The sequence below is a fragment of the Pleurodeles waltl genome, chromosome 9 (assembly GCF_031143425.1).
Source record: "Pleurodeles waltl isolate 20211129_DDA chromosome 9, aPleWal1.hap1.20221129, whole genome shotgun sequence".
Classification (NCBI taxonomy): domain Eukaryota; kingdom Metazoa; phylum Chordata; class Amphibia; order Caudata; family Salamandridae; genus Pleurodeles; species Pleurodeles waltl.
This window is the reverse complement of record NC_090448.1, coordinates 1,188,544,992-1,188,561,006: the sequence shown is the minus strand read 5'-3', so window position 1 is coordinate 1,188,561,006 and position 16,015 is coordinate 1,188,544,992. Positions and strand designations below refer to the sequence as shown.

General features: G+C 50.3%; 1 protein-coding gene across 1 annotated transcript in view; it reads right to left on the bottom strand.

The window, feature by feature from the left end:
- Positions 1–12,245, bottom strand: part of TTC6 (tetratricopeptide repeat domain 6) — a 475,627-nt gene extending 463,382 nt beyond the window's left edge. Inside the window, exons 1-2 of the mRNA XM_069207716.1 lie at positions 12,069–12,245; positions 10,826–11,187 (exon numbers count right to left, since the gene is read on the bottom strand). Coding sequence (XP_069063817.1) covers positions 10,826–11,187; positions 12,069–12,245 — 539 coding nt within the window. The remainder of the gene's footprint in view (positions 1–10,825; positions 11,188–12,068) is intronic.
- Between the last annotated feature and the right edge of the window lie 3,770 nt (positions 12,246–16,015).

Genomic DNA, 16,015 nt, shown 5'->3' with positions numbered 1-16,015 from the left:
GGGAAGAATTAACAACAATAAAAGTCTTCATTGACCTCAAAAGTGCATTTCTGTTGTGTTATGTTAGTGCTTAGAAATTAGATAAGAGGAAAGCACTACAACATCACAAAGGCTCTGCCTGGGCACTCTCAAAAAGGGTTTGACACAGGTCTATTGTGGCCCCAGACAAGCTTGGGACAGGACAGGGAGGAAGGGGATGCCTGACATCTCAGGGGTGGAAACCTCAAGAAGCTTCCTCTTCTTCACAACGGGCACCAGGTATAAACGTTGGGCCTCAGAGCAGAACTAATTAGTTTACGTCTGGACCTGTGCCCTCAGCCAGGAAGAAGGACTGCTGTGCTGCTGAAAGGACAGCCATTCTGTTGGACTGCTGCTCTGAAGGACTGCTGACCTGCTGCCCTCTTGCCTGGCCCCCTGAGTAGAGTCACAGGACAGAAGGCTCCAACAACCTTCAACCCAGCACCTAGACTCTGCTATTTGTGATCCCTACCCTACCAAGTGGTGGCACACCAGTCTTGGACCCTTTTAGGTGAGCCAGAAGGTGTTCTACCATTTCATCTGTGGTTTCAGCAAAACCATCACATCTCTGCTGCACAGAGCCACCCCAAGCAGAACCGATGCATCGCCTTTGCTGCATGGATTTCCCCGAAGCAAGGACTTTGCTTTGCCACCTGCAGCCACCCAAGAACTGCCACTGTGTAACACATCCTTGAAGAAGCAGGACACCTCATTGCAAGACCCACATCATCCTCGGAATTGACCAGTGCGCAACACATCTCGATGCAGGACTTTGCATCTCAGCTCCTAGGTATCGCCACTGTGCAACGCATCCTCAACACTCCACAACCAGAATTTAAGGTATTCTTGTTCAGCGGGCCTACCTGGGTCCCTGAAGCCAGCCCGCATTCCATCGCAGTTGGCCTGAACTTTTGACTCTATTCTGGTCTAGCACAACTGGATTTCCACAGCTGGCGCTTTGTGCTATTACACTTAAATCTTTAAAACGGCATACCTCCTGTTCTACTGATTGGATTTTTGTAATTTTGGTATTGTTTCATTTAATACAATTTACTCCATTTTCCTAAATTAGCATGGGATTTTTCCTGTGTTTTGTTTTTACTTTATTACTGTTGCTGCAGACAAGCTTTACACTTTGGCTCTAAGTTAAGCCTGGCTGCACTATGCCAGGCTATCAGAGAGTTACTCGTGACTTCACCCTGACAAGGACTGTGATTCCTGCTCGAGTAGGGTTTCACCCCACTTCAACAGTACCCAATTTCTTACAAGTACTAACTACAACACTCCAATAGGTATGTTATACAGGGTTGTCATAAGTTACCTTCTAACAGTGAGGCACTACACCCCTTCCCTTCCCAGAACCTGTTCTCCCTCAAGTTATGGTTGAGATGCTGCTATTACCATCCCCAATAAACTATGGGCCTAGGTAGGGCTAAGACTCAGGTGTAGATGGCTCAAATGTTATCGCTGGTTGGGGAGCAACTCAGTTCAATTTCTTTTTCCTTCCTTCTAGACATAGGATTTATTTTTCCTTTCTGGTCAGCAGCAGAAGCATCAGTCTCTTGAGCCCACGGCAGTCTGCAGGACAAAACTGGAATACACACTCTGGTACAGTTGAAAAATAGCTCATTCATGAACTGAGCAGTTTGTGGGGAGTTGCTTAATGTGCAGGTCGCCCTTTGCTCATCAGCTTTCTGGGGGTTCCTCATGCTAGGAGCACAATGGCCGCCTTATCCCAGCCAGCCTCTCCTCCTTTAGGGTCAGACACACTTCTTTCCTCTCTCAACAGACAGGAAGGTCCTCCAGCAGGAAGTGCTGACTTCAGGTTTTGGCCCTCAACCCTGTGAGACTGTCAGTCGGACACCAGTCCTTGTTGTACAGCGGCTGTTCATATAACCCCTTGATCAAGAAAAGCTTGGGATGAGAACAAAGTGGGGTAGATTGGATGCTAGTTTTACGTATATTTTTTTAAATATGGGGTGTGAATCCAGTGTCAAAACCCTCAGAACTAGTTTAGGCTGGTCCTGTTCCAAATACCAATCCATACTGCTCCCCAGGCACAGCCTTTGTACAAAGCAGTGGGTGCGCAGCAGGTACCAACGGGCCTGGCTCCAACTAGGAGGATCCAACACTTGGGCACAATGAAGTGTTGGTTCTCTGCGCCTGGTTTTCATGAGCTTTTGTGAATCACTTATCTGAGATTAACAAAGAGAAGACTCAGCTGAGAAACTTCCTCAGTTTGAACAACAGAGTTTTCTCTTTCCCCTCTCACCCCTACAGTCTGCCGCAGGGCAGCGCTCAGGAAGACTAACCAGCAGTTCTTTGCTAAAAGGGACCTTTTGTATTTCTGTAGCCAACCTTGTGTGCATTATCCTAACTTCAATGTCTTAATAAACCAGGGGCCTTTAAAATGGATCCCAATGACCCCCAGTAGTCAGACCCACACAACAGAGTACTACTATTAAATGTGACACTGCACACACACTGCACAGACATGCATTCAACATGCATACAGAGCGTCAGCACAAGATCCTGAGTTTTACTTCACAACGGAACTTTGCATGAGAGGGGTTAGTAGAGCATGCTCTCGCTGGAACCTAAAAGAGGTTGGGTCATACTATAGATTTAAATACTTGCTGACACCACTGCTCTATGGAATACACTGAGGGCATGGAAGTAGTCCACTGCCTACTATGAAGGGACAATCGGGTGCTGCCAGTGAGGGAGTACGAGTCCCATAGACATCACAGGCTCAGGAAGGAGAAGGGCCGGGATCAATCACACATGTGTGCGAACTCTGTGCTGCAAAGCGTGCACATCTCTCCCGCAGCAATGCACAATCGGCTGCTGCCGTTGAGGGACTACGAGTTCCATAGACATCGCAGGCCCAGAAGGAGGACGTGTGCAAGGTGCGCCCGGGCCAAGGGCGGGCCCGTCTGCACCCGTCAGCGCCTGCACCGAGCCACTTAACTTTTGTCTGTCTTTTGACTCCAACTATGGGTAAGCGCAAATCTTCAAGTAACCCTGACTTTGTGAAAGCTAAGGTCCCAATTAACTGTGCACCTATTATTTCGTACTTGACATCCGGTGTGGGAGCCCTGTCAGAAGAGATACAGAGTGCGGAAGAAAGACTGGGTTTGGGGCCGATAATGTCTCGCCTGACACATCTGTTCAGAACGTGAGGAGGGAAGCAGGGTGGGCAAGCAATCAAAGTCATCTCACTCGCTGAGCCTGCTCTTAGTGAGCTTTCCCCAAGAATAGTACTTGTTACAGGAAACATCCATTCTGGACACCCTCTTTCTCACAAGAGGACTATTTTGCCCAAAAAGAGAAAGAAAATGGTCCCAAACCTGTGGGCCCTGCCTCTATGCCAAACAATAAATTGGCTTGTCACCTGAACACAGGAAAAGGGTCATCTTGAGTTATTGATAACTTGGCGGACAATTTAGTGGACTCAATTTCAGTTACAGATCTAGATAAGCAACTTCATCTATTTATTGAACTCTTGGTTTTAGCCTCATGAGAAGGTTATGGGGTCACTACGTAACAACTTAGGGGGGATGATGGGAAAGCTCTCTTTACTAGAATCCTCAATCACGGAGCTAAAGGTTTCTTTAAAAGAAATCAAAAATAGGCCCCCACTCTCATTGCTTAGTGATTCCCGAGCCAGATATAACACTCTCTGTGTTTGCAATAGGCCCTCACATGGCATAACCGCCCGACAATCTTCCGTAGAGACTATAAGGGACATTAACAACGAGAAGAACTTTGCCCAAAACTCTAAAAGGCTTCCTAGCCCCTTCCTTAAATTCAGATGCTAAAGGACCTCCTACAGTCCAGAAGTCATTGTCTGATGAGACCCTCATTTGTTTCGCCCTCTATAAGGACTATACTTAGGCCCCCTATAGTCGCCATTCTGGGAGGGGTTCCCCCTGTTGAGAGATGGTATTTTGGAATCTATCCCAGAGCTTATCAGTAAATCTAAACATTGGTGTAATAGCTTGTTGGGCCCAGCATCACAGGCATCAGCTCATATCAACATGGCTAGATGGGTGGGTGGGCCCTGCTAAGAAAACTGAAGATGGGGGCTGTATTGTCATTAATTTCTATCAACCCAGTGTAGCAGGAAAGCTGTTCTATTCAGGACCTAATTGCCACTCCAGGGGCATCAGATCCTTATCGCTTGGGTTTTTTTTTATCCCCCAGGAAAACGGTTCACCCAGGCCACATTAGTTTTGCTGTCAGAGAGCCTTTAGGGAGGGAGCCTGGGGGTCAGGAGGCCTCAATTACAACAACTAACAGACTTCTTCCACTGAGTCTCCTTGATTTGAACGATTGACTAACCCCAGCCCATACTCCACCACCTTACGCTATGGTTTGTGACGCTTCCGAGAAGCTACTTGTTCTGACATCCAGTAACTCAGTGTCTAACCCAGTCAATCAGTTGAACATTCTTTGTAGGAATATAGCCAATTTAAACAATAAGTGAGAAGAGGAAAGATGGCTCAACATCCAAATCTCAGATTTTAATCTTGTCCAAGTCAGGGATGATAGGAGTGGGGATATCATCCTCATGTTTATTGGCAAAGGTCTCAATACCAGCATCAATTATATATGTATTTCTGTTATTTGGATCAGTTTGTTCTATCTAGTATTGAGTAGTTCCATTTTAGTGACCACACCCCGCTAATTCTTACTGTGGCATGGGGAAAGGGGAGGCGGATGATCTGGTAGTGGGCCCAAGAAACCTTGACATCTCACCGCAGAATCAGACTCGTAGACTGCAATGGAGTAAGGTGGTGCCTCGCACATTTTTAAGGAATTGTCTAATGTATATTGAGATGATCTCACCGCTTGTCAGGATAGTTTCACTAATGAGCAAGACGTTTTAAATGTCTTTTATAGGATCTGTCACAAGGTTGTCATCAGCCTCTCGTGACCCACTGGTAAAGTTAAAGACAAGAGGGAGAGGTGGTTTGACCACAAGTGTACAGTGGCCCATCTAACTTTATTAAAAGCCTTAAAAAGCATTCCCCAGGATAAGGCCTATATAACAGAATGTATGAAATCTTACAAACAAACCCTAGAAGCCTGGTAAAAAAGACATAAAAACTGTACCTGGAATGAGTTGTTAAAGACGGATGTATTGAGAAACAGTGCCAGGTTCTGGGAGATTAGCAATCAACCTTTTTTGGGGGGGCATCAAAGAGTGCCATTCATTGTACCGGTCCATCTGATACATGGGTAACACACTTTCAGAACATTTATGATAACCCAATCACAGTGAATTCCCCCTGCTGTTTCAACCTTTGCTTGTGGCTACTCTGAGCTGGTTTTTACTGAAGAAGACATTTTGAGGCTATTTTAGCTGTGCCAAATAATACCGCACCCGGCCCCGACGGTGTCTACATTGATCTATATAAATCCAATCTAGCACTGTGGTCCAAAATTTTAACCCACCGTTTCAATGCAGCCTGTAAGATCGGTTTACCCCCTAACTGGACTTGGTGTGAGAAAGGGCATCTTTTTGTATGGTTAGCCCCCACTTCTTGCCTGGAAAACGATGTGGTTTCAAGCTATAAATGCCCTGGGCCCCTGCTAAACAGGTTCCCAGGGCCAGATCTCTTTTCCCAAAACTGTACCATGTATTGGCACTTCAGCCACCCTTGTAAGTACCCAGTAAATGGCACCTCTAGTACCTAGGGCATGGGTATTGGAGAGGGCGGCCCTGCAGAGCTGCAGTACCAATTTGCCATTCTAAGAAGTCCCACATCAGCCTCATGCAGACTGCCATTGCAAGAGCATGACCAGATGCATTTAAAAACTGTAAAATTGACATGGCACTCAGCAAGAGTGCCCTGTCCACTAACACTGCATGCACTATGGGTAAGTCACCCCCTGGCAGTCCTTACAGCCCTAAGGCACTATGCAGTATAATGCATGTGTGTAGGAGGCTGGCCTGGTTTGTAGTGGGTACCTATGGTACTTACACCTTATACCAGGTCCAGTTATCCCTTATTAGTGAAATGTAGCAAGTGTCTAGAAGCCAGGCTCTCCAGAGGTAGCTGTAGCTGAACAGCCAAGGCTTATCTAGGATACATGCAAAGCTCTTGCAATACCACTGTAGTCACACAGTACTTATACACATGAAAGGAAATACTCAGTGTTACAAAAATAAAGGTGCTTTATTTTGGTGACACACTTGCCAAAAATACCATAGAGATTATACTCCCTTAGGGGGTAAATATTATACACCATTTATAAACTAGTAACCAAAACAGGTAAATAAACAGTTAGAAAACAGTGTAAATGGTGAAAATCGCAGTAGTTAGAAATGAGCCTGGTGAACACAAACCATATACTAAAAAAGTGGAATGTGAATGTTGGTTTGCCACCTAGGCAAGTGTGGTGTGTAGAAGGGCGCTGGGAGTGTAAGAAAACACCAAAGGTAAGTAATAGAACCCACCCCAGAGCTCAGGAAAGCAGGAGTAAAGCACAGTAACTTTTCTAGAACACACAAGAAAACGAAAAAGAAGATAATGCAAGAACCAGAAGAGACTGCAAGACACCAACAGGGGATTCCTGGACCTGAAAACCTGTGGAAGAAGGGGACCAAGTCCAAGAAGCACTAAAGAGTCCAGGAAGAACAGGAGCTCCTGCTAACCCGGATGAAGGTGCAAAAGAAGAACCACCGGTGGAGAACAGTCAGACTGCACCCAAGAAGACAAATGCGGGTTTCTCGTTGGTGCAGATGATGTCCCACGCCAGATGGATGATTGCACTCTGGTTTGTGTCGATGGATTCTGCCAACAAGCCTTGGTTAACGCAAAGCTTGCAGTTAGCGAAAAATGGCGCTGCCGGGGACCAGAAAAGAAGAGGTTGATTCTACTCAGGAGGGGAAGTCAGAGGGGGCTCCCAGTAGTTCAGAGAGCCCACAGAAGACCAGGCAGAATGCACCTGAGTCCCACAGCATGGCTCAAAAAAGATGCTAAAGGAGGCCCATGCAGCACGACACAAAGGGATCCCACGCCGCCGGAGAACCACTCAGGAAGCTGTACGTCGCAGGAAGGAGTGCTGGGGGCCGGAGCTACATGGTGCACAAAGAACTTCGTAGGAGGATGCCAACAAGCTTTGCAACTGCAAAACACGCGATGCATCAGAGTACTATCTTGCGTGGGAAGGCAAACTCTTACCTCCACCAACGTTGGACAGGACCACTTAAGTCCACCACCCGTGATGCTGGATCCACGCACTTCACCTGGAGAGCCACCGGTCGTTGCTGCAGTGAGGTGCATGCTGAATCAGGGAAGTGATTCCTTCACTCCATGGTAGATTCCTTCGTTCTTCTGGTGCAGGCTGAAGACAGGCTGTCCTCGGAGGATGCACGACCTGGAAACAGTTGCAGTTGCTGGCAGGAGCTGAAGATACAATGTTGCAGAAGTCGTCTTTGCTTCTTTGTTGCAGTTTGTAGAGTGCCTAGAGGGTCCAGATGCAGTTTCTTCAGTAAGAAGGGGAAGTAAAGGATGCAGAGGAGTCCTGATGCAGTCTTGTAATCCAAATCTGACGAACCACCCAAGAGAGACCCTAAATAGCCCTGAAAAGGGGATTGGTCAGATACATAGGTAAGCACTGATCAGGGGAGGTCTCTGATGTCAACTGCTGGCGCTGGCCACTCAGATGCTTCCAGAGTGCCCTGCCAACTTGGAATCCAAGATGGCAAAACCGAGAGACACTCTGGAGAAGCTTTGGGCACCACCCGTGGGGTGAACAGGGTAGTGGTCACCCCCCCCACCTTGCCTTTGCCCAGTTTCACGCCACAACAGGGACCCGGGGTCCCTGAACCGGTGTAGACTGGATTATGCAAGGAGGGCATCATCTGTGTTCTCTAAAGCATTTCCAGAGGCCTGGAGAGGCTACTCCTCTCAGGCCCATACCTCTTTCCAGAGGGAAAGGGTGTAACACCCCTCTCCCAAAGGAAATCCTTTGTTCTGCCTTCCTGGGCTCGAGCTGCCTCAGAAACAGGGGGGCAGAAACCTGTCTGTGAGGTGTCAGCAGCTGGGGCTGCCTGGAAAAACTCAAAAGGCTGTAGTGGCTCTAAGGAGCATGGGGTATTGATACCAAACGTAGGTAGTGACTTATGTCCAGTGCACGCATAAAATGGGGCCTCGCACTCACGGGGTCTGGGAAAATGGTCCGGGACCACGTAGGGGCACCTATGCTAGACTTTTGCATTTCACTATTTTAGTATATGGTTTGTGTTGCCCCTAGGCCCATTGAAATCTATTATGTTTTTCACTGTTTGCACTATTCTAGGACTGTTTAGTTACCTGATTTTGGTTCCTAGTGTATATATTGTGTAGAATACCTCCAACCCAGATGAAGGGAGTATTGCCTCTAAGATATTTTTGGCCTTGTGTCACTAAAATAAAGTACCTTCAATTTTGGTAACACATGAGTATTGTCTTTTATTGTGTATAAGTACTGTGTGACTGCAGTGATATTTCAAGAGCTTTACATCTCCTAGTTCAGCCTAAGCTGCTCTACTACAGCTACCCCTAGACAGCTGAAGCTGCTAGACATTGCCTACATTTCACTGATAAGGGATAACTGGACCTGGTATAAGGTGTAAGTATGTTAGGTACCCACTACAAACCAGGCCAGCCTCCTACAGATATAATCATGTTGGGTCTCTTGCTCTTAAATAAAGTTTCACAGGGGTGTCAGAGAAGGCTGTATACTGGCCTCACTTCTATTTACATTATTCATTAACAACTTGGGCCCAACTTTAAGCTTTGCCTGGAATGACATTCCCTGTGTGGGTATTCAGTTAATATTGGGCTGCTGTATGCAGATGACACTGTGCTACTAGTGAGGACTGCCACAGGATTCCAAAGACTACTTAACTCTTTTATCGATTTTATGACGTCATTGGATTTGAATACCATTTTTATAAAAATCTTATATAATGTGAATGGGTGTGATAAGCAGAAAGCAGAAAACACACTATGGGGAAGGTAGTGAAAAAACTAGGGTGACCACCTTCACATAGCGGGTAGTCCTGGTTGATGACAAGGGTACTTGGACACCACAATGAAGAGCAAAAAACGAAAGGCTCTGTCAAGGCGGTAGCAGCAGTTATGGATTTTGCTAAAAGGCTTGGGGACAAACTAGTTCAGGCTTTGTTGGAAGTTTATGTAGCAAAATGTATTCCTATCAGTTCTTATGGGTCTGGTATTTGGGGACTTAAGGATTTGAGTGATCTCCAAATAGTGGAGGACACATTTTAGAGAAACATCCATTGCTAAACATTGCTTAGGCATGGAGAGGGCCAATGATATTCCCTTGCTCCGCCATAAAAAGTCTTAAGTGGAGAAGGTTGGGTGTCCTGAGCTATTGATGGATGTAAATGGGCTCTCCAAAAGTGATTTGTTTTGGGTGGAAAAAATACATTATTTGTCTATTGTTTGTGCAGAGATAGAAGCAAGGGATCTTCTTAAACCTGTGTTATGGTTAAACAGACTTGGAAAAACTGGTTTATCTATAGAGTCTTATTTAATTGTTGTTACAACTCCCTACCATTGCTTTCATTTACAAGATTGTGAGTGGATTTACTTTACTGTTCAGTGCGGAACCTCAAGGCTGGTATAAGGTAGTGTTGTGGTAAGTGTTCTGTCCAGGCCACGCTGCACTCCGTGTTGCTGCTCACTATTGCTCTATTCACCAGCTTTTCATAGTGCTGTTATTAAAAGACAGAGGTGTTTTACAAGCAGCAGCGGCTCTAATTGATCTCCACGGGTCGCCCTGTCCCTCGGTGCTTCAGAGCAGCGGATCTGCAGTCGCTGCCGGTAGAGTGGGGAACGGGCATGCGGCGTGCATCGCTGGAGCACTGGGCCTGTGGGTGCGTGTTTGCTGCGGAGGGCGTCGCCCTGTGCCTCGGATGCGCGGTCGCTGCCGGTAGAGTGGGGAACGGGCATGCGGCGTGCATCGCTGGAGCACTGGGCCTGTGGGTGCGTGTTTGCTGCGGAGGGCGTCGCCCTGTGCCTCGGATGCGCGGTCGCTGCCGGTAGAGTGGGGAACGGGCATGCGGCGTGCATCGCTGGAGCACTGGGCCTGTGGGTGCGTGTTTGCTGCGGAGGGCGTCGCCCTGTGCCTCGGATGCGCGGTCGCTGCCGGTAGAGTGGGGAACGGGCATGCGGCGTGCATCGCTGGAGCACTGGGCCTGTGGGTGCGTGTTTGCTGCGGAGGGCGTCGCCCTGTGCCTCGGATGCGCGGTCGCTGCCGGTAGAGTGGGGAACGGGCATGCGGCGTGCATCGCTGGAGCACTGGGCCTGTGGGTGCGTGTTTGCTGCGGAGGGCGTCGCCCTGTGCCTCGGATGCGCGGTCGCTGCCGGTAGAGTGGGGACAGGCACGCGGCGTGGATCACCGGAGCGCTGGTTTCATTTAGCGCAGGGGTCTTCCCCCCTAGGGGGCCTCAGGCGGTCGGGAGGCGCCAGGCTCCGGCCACAGGAAGCACTGCGCAGACAGCAGGCCTCGCTTTAAGCAGGGGCGTCACTGCATCGCTAAAAAGGTACCCGCGCTTAACTGCAATGTTCAGATAGGTCTAGACATAGTTAAACATTGCCATCTTTATAAAATAATTCTGAAAAATTCTGCGGGGGGGCCAATGATTTTTATTCTGGAAATGGGGGTCGCGGCACTGAAAAGTTTTGACACCACTGTAATTAGCCCCCGGGACCCGCCGTGCAGCCGAGCCACGGGGGGCCCCATCGGCCGTGCGTGTGCTCCCCTCCCCGTCCCCGCAGCTCACCGTCCGGGCTCCGCCGCCCCTGCGAGGGATCCGCGCCGCTCTCTCCGGCCAGCGCTTCCGGAGCGTCCGTCTCCTGGCAACGGAGGCCGCGTGCGCTCCACACCCGCCTCGTCTCCAGGCAACCGAGGCCGCGTGCGCGCCACATCCGCCTCGTCTCCAGGCAACCGAGGCCGCGTGCGCTCCACATCCGCCTCGTCTCCCGGCGGCAACCGAGGCCGCGTGCGCGCCACATCCGCCTCGTCTCCAGGCAACCGAGGCCGCGTGCGCGCCACATCCGCCTCGTCTCCAGGCAACCGAGGCCGCGTGCGCTCCACATCCGCCTCGTCTCCAGGCAACCGAGGCCGCGTGCGCTCCACATCCGCCTCGTCTCCCGGCAACACACGTCACGTGCGCTCAACACCCGCCTCCTCAGCAGGCAACCGAGGCCGCGTGCTCCGCGCATCCGCCTCGTCTCCAGGCAACAGGCGTCACGTGACCTCCACATCCGCCTCAGTACCCAGGCAACCGAGCACGCTATTCGAATCAAGCCCAACCTCCTGTAAAAAAGAACCCAAATGAGCGAGCGCGCGGGAACGACGTCACTTGTCAGATGGCTGCTTCTGGTGCAGTGAGCCAGGTTCCAGGCTGCATATGAGGGGGTTGTAAATGCAGAGTTTTGCATATGATGCAGGTAGTCTCAAGGGGCCGTCTCTCCCCAGCTTATGCATTTCTGAAGCAGCAAGGCCTCAGAGGTGCAAGTCTGTATTTAGGTGCTGGGTCTCATGAAGAGGGCCTTGTACCACTCCATTCTAGACATGATCAGTCAATCAATCAATCACAATATTTATAGAGCGCACTACGTACCCGTTGGGGTTTCAAGGCGCTGAGGGGGGTGGGGAGTGGTTGCTGCTACTGGTCAAAGAGGCAGGTCTTGAGGAGTCTACTGAAGGCAAGAAGGTCCTGGGTCTGGCACAGGGGGGTCGGGATGGAGTTCCAGGTCTTGGCGGCGAGATAGAAGAAGGATCTGCCACCGGAGGTCTTGCGTTGGAAGTGGGGGACGATGGTGAGGGCGAGCTTGGCGGAGCGGAGTTGGCGGGAGGGGACGTACAAGTTGAGTCTGTTGTTCAGGTAGGCGGGTCCGGCGTTGTGGAGTGCCTTGTGTGCGTGTATGAGGAGTTTGAAGATGATCCTCTGTCGTACGTGAGTTAACGTACGAGACGTGTGGGGACAGTGCTTGGTCCTTCCTCTATGTCGGATCGCCTACTGACGTCACGGCCAATCCGGATCGAGGATGGTCGTGACGTCGGGGGGCGGCGCGAGGGGGTAAAGAGCGGAGCGCGAAGACGCGACCGGGTCGTGTTCTTGCCGGCTCCTCGTGGGCCTTATTGTTTGTGGCATGAAGAATAAAGAATGATTCAAACGCAACGCGGCTGCTTCGCATCCTTCATTCTTGCCACTACAAATGGCGACGAGGTTCACAACTTCTGACAAGGCCCACGAGTATAGCCTACCATGCCTGATGTCTCCTGATGCTAGCAGGGCGCGCTGATATGTCCTCGCCGATGACCACGTGCACTGCCCCGGTGAGCTGATGCTGGGGAGCTCCAGGCGATTGATTTTGACGACCCCTGCCACGTGGGGACCAGACAGTAGGCCCGAGCCCCGGGTTTCCTGTCCACGAGTGTACACCTCATTGGAAGTGGCCGGTGTACTGGTGGTTTCCGTCTATCCGGCGTCCTGGGGGTCCTTCCGTGCCGCCTAGGAGCCATTCAATAGTTGCTGCTGCACCTGCATCACGTGATCTCCCCGGGTGTGGTGCCCGCTTTCTGGCTATGTCACAGACCGGTCATATTTGCGTGCCTCCTCTCTTCCTGGACTCTCCCGGTAAGCCGTGCATGAAATGGAAGGGATGGCTGCGCGCATTCGAGAATTATATCGTCTCCATTGATGGTAAAGGGTACAGCCCCGAGCGGAAAAAGTCACTGCTATTCGGACTGTTGGGGAAAGCTGGCCAGGTGGTTTTTGATAGTTTGCCGGTTTATGTGAATCCCCCCGGAGCTACAGCTCCTCTGAGTGAATACCAGGAGGCCGTTAAGCGGCTTGAGCTGCAGTATGCTGAGGAGTGTAACATCATGGTGGGGCGCCATAAATTCGCACTGCGGAAACAGGAGGAAGGAGAGACTATCGAAGAGTGTATTGCATGCCTACGAGTTTTGGCCCAAGATTGTGAATTCGCGGAGATGACTGATACGTACATAAGAGACCAGGTGGTGTTCTACTGCCATTCAAAGAAGGTGCAGGAACGTTTGCTTTCATGCAGGAACCCTTCACTGAAGGAAGTGATGGCCATCGCAAAGGCAGTGGAACGCTCCATGGTGTCTTCTAAGGAGCTGGCGAGCACTAGTCAGGCTTCAAATGTGTTCTATGTGCAGGACAGACATAAACATGCGCCCAAGACTCCAGACAGGGCGGCGAGCGATAGAGGGGGAGGCAGGAGGCCGCTCGCTTGTTTTAGATGTGGGTCAAGGGACCACTTAGCGGACAGCAGGACCTGCCCTGCCTTGTACAAAAGCTGTTCTAAATGCAGGAAGATGGGCCACTTTGCGGCAGTATGTAAAGCCAAGAAATACAATACGGGCATGAAAGTGAGCTCGGTGAGCGAGAGCGACATGGATGCGGATGCGGACATCGTGTTGTCCATTGATGATGAGGACGGTAGAGTGAAGGGGCCCATTGGCTCCGTCATGATTGGTGCGGTAGAATTGCCATTTACGGCTGATTCTGGTTCCCCCCTTACCCTGATCTCTGATAGGACATTTGAATTGAAATGGCAGGATGTACGACTGCATGAGACGGATGTGAATCCAAAGGCCTTCGGGGAACATGACATAGTGATGAGAGGGTACTTCTGGGACTCCCTCACCTTTCGAGGGCGCACGGTGAGAACAAAGATATATGTGGCTGAAAAAGGGAGGAGCCTTGTGGGGTGGAAGGACCTGGCGAAGCTGGGTGTGATGCTAGTCCCTGGGGCAGATGATCCCATAGTTCTGAGGGATGATTGGATCAATTACGTGCAGCCTGAGGATTTGCATGAAGGATTGGCTGAAGTTCTCGAGGAATTTGATTCCGTTTTTGAAAACAAAGTAGGGTGTGTAAGAGGATTTGTGCATGCCATACGGTTGAAAGAGGGTGCCATACCAATTAAGCACAAGGTCAGAACGATCCCTCTTTCTGTAAAGGGGGAGCTGAAGGCTGTTCTCGATAGGCTGAAAATGGAAGGAGTAATAGAGGAAGCAGGTGCATCAGAGTGGGTGTCCGCAATCGTGGTGTCCAAGAAGAAGAGGACAGGGGACATTCGGTTGTGTGTAGACCTGCGATCCTTAAACAGAAATATCCTGGTGAACTGCCACCCTCTGCCCAACATTCGGGAGATATTGTCTTCCACATCAGGATCGAGGTTTTTCACCCTGATAGACCTGAAGTCCGCATACCACCAGGTGTGTCTCACGGAGGACTCCAAGGAATTGACCACCTTCATTACCCCGTTTGGAGCATACAGATACGTCCGTCTTCCGTTCGGCCTTGCATCGGCCTCGGGCGTCTTCCAAAAGCTGATGGACCTTCTTTTCTGCGATATGAAAGGGGTCGAAGCCTTCCAGGACGACATTCTGATACACACGGAAGATGAGGAGGGGCACCTGGAACTGCTAGGCAGAGTGCTGGAGGTGCTACAAAAAAGGGGGATGACGGTCTCCAAGGACAAATGCAAGTTCATGGAAGGGAAGATAGAGTACTTAGGGCACGTGCTTACTCCAAATGGCATTGCGCCTAAAGATGATTTGGTGAGGGCCATACGAGATGCTCCTTGCCCAGGAGACAAAGACGCCTTGCGATCGTTCCTGGGACTTAGTGAATACTATTCCAAGTTCATGCAAGGATACGCGACCACCGTGGAGCCTCTAAGGAAACTGCTACGGAAGAACGAAAAATACACCTGGACGCAGGAACAAAGCGCTGCCTTTGAATCCGTCAAGCAGGCAATAGCTGCGGCTCCAATATTACAGCCGTACAACAAGGATCTCCGGAACGTAATCACGGTTGACGCCAGTGCCAAGGGTATCGGTGCAGTGTTTTGCCAATTCCAAGGGAAGAAAGAGAACACAGTCGCATTCATATCCCGGTCATTGAACGAAGCAGAGAAACACTATAGCACCATCGAGCGGGAGACGCTCGCGTGCGTCTGGGCCGTGGAGAAACTGAGGAACTATCTGTGGGGCAGGGAGTTCGAACTGGTCACCGACCACAAACCCTTGATATACATGATGGACGGTGAAGGACGCGGCAATGGCAAAGCCAGCTCGAGGCTCCTACGTTTACTGTCCAAGTTGCAAGAATATCACTTCATCATCAGACACATCAAGGGTGGCCTCAACTGCAGGGCGGATTGCCTATCGCGCATACCGGTCACGGGTGAGGAGGACGGTTCCCTGGATGACACGGAATGCGTTGTGGCAATGGTTGACGCAACAGCCATGTGCGTGGGATCCATATCGGAGGAAGAGTGGTTGATGGCTCAGGAGAAGGACACGACTATTCGAAAGGTAATGGACCATATGACGGCTCATTGGCCCCCGGTCCGGAACTTGCACGGAGCACTCAGGAGTTTTCAACAGGTCAGCTCTGAACTCGCCATTGAGGGCGGTTTTGTGAAGAGACACGAGCTATTTGTACCTCCGGAAAGTTTGAGACACAAGCTAATCAGTATTGCCCATAAGGGTCACCCGGGCAGTACCGCTACAAAAAATCTTCTCAAGCAGTACTACTGGTGGCCAGGGATGTGCAGCGACGTCAGCAGCTTCATAGATCGGTGCAGACCGTGCTTAAGGGCCGACAAGCACTGGAAGACGGCAAAAGGGGAGCTGCAATTGGTGGACATTCCTGCTGGTCCATGGAACAAGATTGCCATTGATTTCGCGGGCCCATTTACCCTGCTACCAGACGATTGTAGACATCTCATCGTCCTTACAGATTACTTCTCCAAATGGATTCACTACAAGTTCGTCAGGGAAGTCACCACTGAACGAGTGATCAAGACGTTGACGAAAATTTTCGCGATTGAGGGGCAGCCGAAGATCATGGTGTCTGACAATGGCACCCAGCTAGTGTCCAGGCAGATGACGGATTTTCTGTCCAGGTTAGGGATTAAGCAGG